The 7,256-nt window shown below is 35.1% G+C and overlaps 1 protein-coding gene across 1 annotated transcript; it reads right to left on the reverse strand.

The window, feature by feature from the left end:
- Positions 1-675: 675 nt before the first annotated feature.
- Positions 676-6,989, reverse strand: LOC117417779 (somatostatin receptor type 5). The gene is made up of 2 exons (XM_034030074.3): positions 6,486-6,989; positions 676-4,203 (listed from the first exon to the last, which is right to left on the reverse strand). Exon 2 carries the CDS (start codon positions 4,147-4,149, stop codon positions 3,055-3,057), a length of 1,095 nt encoding a protein of 364 aa, XP_033885965.1. The 5' UTR covers positions 4,150-4,203; positions 6,486-6,989; the 3' UTR covers positions 676-3,054.
- Positions 6,990-7,256: the final 267 nt, after the last annotated feature.

Raw genomic sequence — 7,256 nt, forward strand, 5'->3', positions numbered from 1 at the left:
AACAACATTAAGTTATCTAAACAATATAGTTAAAGAACATTTTTAAGAACAGGTAGATGCCAGTTAAAAAAGCTCCACAAATTGCCTGTCCTCAAATGGCACTTAATGGGTTAAAATGTATTGTTAAATAATGAAAGCAACCCCCCACCCCGTGTAGAGTAAGGCTGCAAGTCGTGGTAAATTCTTTAACTTCTCTCCTCTCTGACCATCCAGCTTAGATGTGCAAATGATGCAGTGGGCAACTTTTGACCAAAAACTTACAACACTCAGTCATAAATCCGGAGTTAAAACTGTCCAGTAATGTAAACTGAAGAAGGAATAAGACTATTGTATTTTTAATGAACTACTTTTTTAAAAGGGAAAAACACTGATTAATTTTAGAAATTTGGAACAAAAAATTGGAACTTTATCTTTTCCAGACAATTCTTGTACCTCAAACTTGCATTTCCACTGCTGTGGGTGAAAAATACCTCTGTCTCTTCTCTAAACATGACCGCAGCAGTTGCTGCACAGTTTAAAAAAAAAAATGTTGAACAGCAAAAGACATAGAAAGGTCAAATTTAGTAATATTTAATACAACTAAACATATAATATAGTTACTAGCCATTTGCAAATCATAATGAAATATCTGTTGTAAATATTGTTTAACAGGACATCTAAAAAAAACCAGTCACATTATTTACTACATTTTATTAGAAGCACAACTCAATATTAACTGGTAACAGACAGCTCCTTAATAACATTGATAATGTACTATTTCAGCACTATGTAAAAACATGAATGCATGTCATCATAAACCATCGTAAGCTAATACAGTAATTTTGCAGTTTACCAGTCCTCGTCCCCCAGGTTATGCCTTCTGTTGCTGTATAGATTTTTTTGTTAGAATATTAATATGCAGCAGTATATGCTATGCTGTATGTATGTCTGTACCTTCAGCACAATACTGATGAAAAAGCACCATACAGAAACACCACTGAGACAAACAAACTGAAGCTTTGGACAGACTTTTACTTAAACTAGAACCAAATAAATACACATGTACAAGATATTTTTTCAGTTTGTTACAAGTTCAATACACAATATTATATAGATACATAATGCACTTGTATACAGAGATTAATTAACAGTGTACATTGCAAACATACAGAATATTTTCATTTGTCACAAGTTTGATTCAAAGTTCCCCACCTGCACTGATTAAACCAGCGTCAATAAACCCTGATTATACAAATAGTAACACAAATAGTAATATAAATATAATCCATGATAAGACACAACACCACTACGCAGCTGAATAATCTTTACATTTAAAAGCCAAATACTATACATTATCAAAATAATTTTGTATCATCTGTAAGCATTAGCTTGATAGTACATAGACAGAGCTGTAGCACACTTACCAGTACACAAAGTCTATATGAATGTTCCTCAATCTAGGGCCACATTAGCAAAAAGTTCACTAAACACTTGTTCCTGAAGCAAATTCACAACAACGAAAACACATTTTAATTATGGCACAGCCACACTTCTAGTGAAGTGCCAAATATGAAAAAAACTGTAACACAGATAATTATAATTGTGGCTTGCTAAAATTGCCAGATAAATGTCAATCGACACAGTTTTTGTTAACCGTGTATTGTATGATTTACTGTACAATGATGCCATGACCAAATACTGTAGTATGCTGTAGTAAGGACATAAAAGGGGCATTTCAGCATTTTGCCCTTGTTTGCAGAAAGGGCTCCTGTGTGTCCATAAGCTGATATTCTTGCTAGCATATCCCCTCTAAAAATAAAGGACAGTGAACATGTTGCACTGTTGCATGAGACTCCTAAACAAGTCTGTGTTCTTTTTACTGGTCTTTCCTACTATTTCCTACAAGTGAAACCACTTAGCACATCAAGGACAGTAAGTATTAGTTTGATATTGAAAGCCTCTAACATTGTTTGCATATAGGTTCTAATCAACTGGCAGCTGTATTGATACTACAAGGAAAATATAAGTGTCCTTTTTAATGAATATTTTAATTAACCTAAAGCTTGTGTGTGTGTATGCTCAACAAATAACCAGTATCACCTCTGGATATATATATATATATATAGACTACATCAAAGTATTTAAATATAATAGTTCAAGCAAAGCAGAAAATAACTCCATGCTGGTGTGCCACAAAACTGTAGCTGTTTATTCCTTGCAGAAAAGACTAGACGTAAGAACTTGTTACATGCATTTATACACATTTTTGGCTTTTTTGGAAACACATTCACTGTCACAGACACAGGGTAGAGCAATATGAGGAGTTTCTGCTATTTCCAATCCTTTTTGTGTAAGAATTCAAAGAGACCATAGATCTGAGTAGCAATCCATGTTTTATCAATCACATTATTGCGTCAGGAGGAATCCAACATTTTAGACGCTATGACAGGCAGTGCTGAGCACAGTACCTGGGTTATAATCTTAATATTCATTCATTCAATCTTGTTAGTTGCCACGGTAAAACGAAGGACTAGGGTACTACTAATATTTGGGGTACTACTGCGCTTTAAAAATGATTGCATGTATTTGAAGATGGGACAACGATCTATTCAGGGATATAAAGCTATTTAGTAAGTAATAGGTCTGAGTTGGGCAAAAGTATCTCTTCGTATTGCAAACTTTTTATACCCAACCCCTAACCTCTATTGAAAAATGTATCAATAAAACATATACTGTTTGTAACGAAACTGGACTATTCCAAATGAGCTGTGAAGTCTACTATTGTGACGGATAAGATGTGAATCGGATAATTAGTTTGGCACTGGAATATTCTTTTTAGGCAATCAGGACTTGATGAGAGTAAAAGGTCACAAAACTTCTCAGCTCTTCTCACAGCTATTTTGAAAGATGTAGCCATTCAGTCATTGAACTGAATCATTAAATTAAGATGACTTAGTTTAAAATTTGGTCTGTCAAATTAATTCCACATGACTCATTCTGTGATCTATACACCTTTCTAAAAGTCATGTTTTTTTTTTACACATTGTTAGTGTCATAATGAATCTGGAACTTCCTTCATATCTGACTTGTTTGCATGTGGCCGTTGAAATCGTTGTTTTTTGTGGTTAAAATCAGTTCCTGAAGGACGACTTTATCTGTCCTTTGAGTGTTGGTCTCACCGTCTTCAATACCATTCCCTTTGCGAAAGCACAGCACTTTTCGAAAGCTTTGTTTGAAATTGTCAGACAGAAAACCATATAGGATGGGGTTGGCGCAGCTATTGGCATAAGAAATGACCACGACGAAGAAATACACTCCGATCTGGAGAGGTTCTTCTGGCAAAATGACAATCAGGTTAACTATATTCAGGATGTAGAAGGGTAGCCAGCAACATATGAATACCACCACGATAATGACCACCATTTTGGTGACTTTTCTTTCAGACTTTCTTCGCTTTGTTGACCCGACTCTTAAACCAGATGATTTGAGTTTGACCACAATCAGAATGTAGCACAGGCAAATCACCAGCAAAGGGATGAAAAACCCTATAACTGATGTGTAAATGATAAAAGCAGTGGACCAGACTGATGTTGGTTCTGGCCAGTTGATGTTGCAAGTCTGTATACTTTCTTGGACGTCAGCAAATATGATCACTGGTAGCACAACGATGAAGGACAGTATCCAGACAGTTGCGTTGATCATCTTGGCTATTCTGGGCCGACGCCACTTGGTGGACTTGATGGGATGCACCACAGCTAGATAGCGGTCAATGCTCATCACAGTCAAGCAGAAGATACTGGTAAACTGGTTGATGCTATCCACTGTCATGACAAGTCTACAGAGGAAGGATCCAAAAGGCCAATAGGATAGGGCATTATGTGTGGCAAGGAAAGGCAATCCCAGCATAAAAAGCTCATCGGCCACCGCTAAGTTTAGAATGTAAATGTTGGTAACAGTTTTCATTTTGGTGTACCGAAGGACCACATAGATGGCCAAAGTGTTTCCGCCAAGTCCGATCACAAACACTATGGAATAAATTATAGGGATGATGATAGCGCTTACACCCTGTAGGGGCAGGCCTTGCATTGTTTCATTGTGTGTTTTCTCAACAGTAGATTGGTTGATTCCTCTTAAGCCGACATCCCAAGCAGGAACGGTAAAGACATCCATGGTGTCCACAGTGTTCCCAGGGCTCCTAGATGAAAACGTGAAGAACTACAAATCCTAGAACGACAATAAGAGACTGAAATCAACATTTTATTTTTTCTTCAACCCCCAACAAACTAACAACCTGCAACCTCTACAAATGCTACAACTGGTTGTGACTTTACACTTATTTAATTCCAAAAGTGTTAAGTTGTTCAACACATTTAAACATATATGGGTTTATTTAATTATATAAATAAAGTCACAGAAGCAAGGTTTTTTTTTTCCTCCAGAAATTAAATGTCTTTGTTGTTTATTTCTGATTTACTATTTGTTTTTCCTTTCTTTCTGAAAATTACCTATCACAAATCACCTTAAAAACCTTAAAACTTTAGGCATGCATGCCTCATTTCTAACTTAATAGCATTCCTTTTTTTTTTTGGACCTGTTATGCAAATAAATGTGTTTATGTGAGTGATCAGTGAGGCAAGCAAACACTGTGCTGTTATTACAATAACAAACAGGGTCAGCAGGGTTGTATTGTAAACATAAACATTAAGCCATATTACCATAATAGTTAAACCACCAAATCTGATCTTTTCAACTTTCCGAAGTTAAGCAAGGTTGAGCCAGGTACTTGGAAGAATGAACTCCAAGGAAAACCAGGGGCTGCAGTTTATGATGTGAATCTGAAAACCAACTCCAGCCTCGGGGCTAGACTTACCGATAAACAAGATACTGCCAAACCCTATACTGTGCTTTGGTCTTATTGCTCTTGTGTCTTAGATACACACAGCCCTGTTCACAAAGCATATTTAACATTTTATAATGTCTGTTTTTATGACTAAAATACACATTGAAGGAACTGTTCTCCAGTAGAATATTTTTGGCAAGAACAGTTCCAATAATACCAAATTTTCTTTTATCCATAAAACGACTCAAGGATTTGTAAATAGAGTCTGCAGCCCTGTGTTCATAGACTTATTTGTAGTGTATTCAAAGTAAGATGGCTAGCTTACACATATGACAAAAATGATTATGTAACCAAAACACCCTGCGGGTATTTGTACAACGTTTTGTTTTGCTTAGTACTCCCATCTCAAACTATTTAGTACACCCCTGAAACCTCACTTTGACAAATAGTCAAGCAACATTTAAATAGATAATTAAAAGATGTGTGAAAACAAATTAAAGAATTAAAGTAGATGTCATGGAACCTCATCTGAGATCAGGTGCTATGTCGGTAACAAGAATCTTCCCTCAGGTCAATCATTTTCTACTATAGCCCTCCTCTCCAGTCCATATTTACTATATATATATATATATATATATATATATATATATATATATATATATATATATATATATGAAGCATTATCTGATTAAGTTGGGAGTGTTTATAATATATATATATATATATATATATATATATATATATATATATATATAGTAAATATGGACTGGAGAGGAGGGCTATAGTAGAAAATGATTGACCTGAGGGAAGATAGATAGTTTGTTTGAAAGCTTAATAATGAATATAAAGCTTGCAAGGTTTTCTGGCAGGACCTCTATAGTATACCTCATTAATACAAACTCCTAGTACATCGCATTCATTGGTCAAATCTATTACCCAATTACTGACAAATTTTTACGGTACATTTTCTTAAATATTGGCATGTTTTTCAGGTTTTTTTATTACGGTAAAAGTTGTTCAATATTAGTGTAAAATACTTTTTAAAAAAAAATATTATTATTATTATTATTATTATTATTATTATTATTATTATTATTATTATTATTAATAGCAGTAGTAGTAGTAGTAGTCGTAATCGTTTTTATGTTTTTTTTGATCAAGAAAGAAAACGTTGGGCTAGCACACACCGTAGCTGTATCGCTCTGTACCAACTAATTCAATATAGAAATGCAGGTAAATGCCAGGAAAATACGTCACTATGCAACTAAAATATAGTTCCAGGAATTCCATACATCAATTGCTTTTAATGTTATTGGAATTTTAAAAAACAAATTGAGTTTAGCAACATAAAGTATAGGATAGGTCTCGTCTAGTTATACTTTATTAAATATGTGAGACAAATAATATTCAAAAGACTGACACTGTTTGAAAGTGGCTAGCTACCCCGCTAGCAATACACACTTACACTAATACACACGCTTGGAACAATAATTTAAAACATACTATATTGTTTATAAATTTAAATTCTGTCACAATTAAATTAGAAGCGCATTCGAGTCACTATTTTAAAATGTCATTTAAAAATAAACTAATTATAAATCACGTTTTCATGATGTATTAAGTCGTTGTACTTGGTTTCTAGTTTCCAAATGTTAAAACTGGTTACCTGTTTTAAATCTTGTTTATAAGCTTCGGCATCTTCTGCATCTCGGATATGTCGCTATCGTTCAGTCAATTCCTTCCATCCCATCTTTGTATCCAACCCAAACTGCAAGTCATTTTAAACTGCAGACAGCTTTCGTAATCGTAGATATTGTCAGCGCGCATCCCAGCTAACTAACACAGCACTGACAGTGTATTCTCAGGAAGTCCTTTAGTGAAGTCGGGCACGGTTTAGAAATTAGCTGTTACAGGAAGAGGTTCTGTGATAGGACCAGGTATTGCTGCGCATATATTTACTGCATAAAAATAGTTTTGTTGTTGTTGGTTTTCTTTTTCTTTTAATGTTTTTGTTTTCATAAAAACTACTTTTGTGGAAGTCTGTGTTTTAAGTAGAGCATCTGTAAAAGTATGCCCTTGCTTTAGAAAGCTGGTTATATATTTGACAGCGCATGTAGTGTAGCGCTGCTTGTCTTAACTGCTTTATGTAGCTTCACTGCTTATGAGCGCATTGGTTGGGGCTCTGGTATTTAACAATAAATACCAAGACGTGACATTGGGCACCCGCGTGATGTTTTTGCTACCCACCTTTGCCATGGGGGTGGGAGGGCTGAGGGCGGATAAAGTAATTTATGCTGATGCTGCATCATTTTCTATATCGTAGAAAGACACTTAAAACCTTATCTAGTAAGACACTTAAAGTATTTTATGAACCTCATTTTTCGTCCTGCCACCGGTTCACACAAAGCCCGTCCAAGGACATTTAGGACTCACGACT

The sequence above is a fragment of the Acipenser ruthenus genome, chromosome 13 (genome assembly GCF_902713425.1).
Source record: "Acipenser ruthenus chromosome 13, fAciRut3.2 maternal haplotype, whole genome shotgun sequence".
Classification (NCBI taxonomy): Eukaryota; Metazoa; Chordata; class Actinopteri; order Acipenseriformes; family Acipenseridae; genus Acipenser; species Acipenser ruthenus.

Bases quoted from the DNA above. Each gene is read 5' to 3' on its own strand.
- LOC117417779 (XM_034030074.3), bottom strand. From the start codon at position 4,149: ATGGATGTCTTTACCGTTCCTGCTTGGGATGTCGGCTTAAGAGGAATC.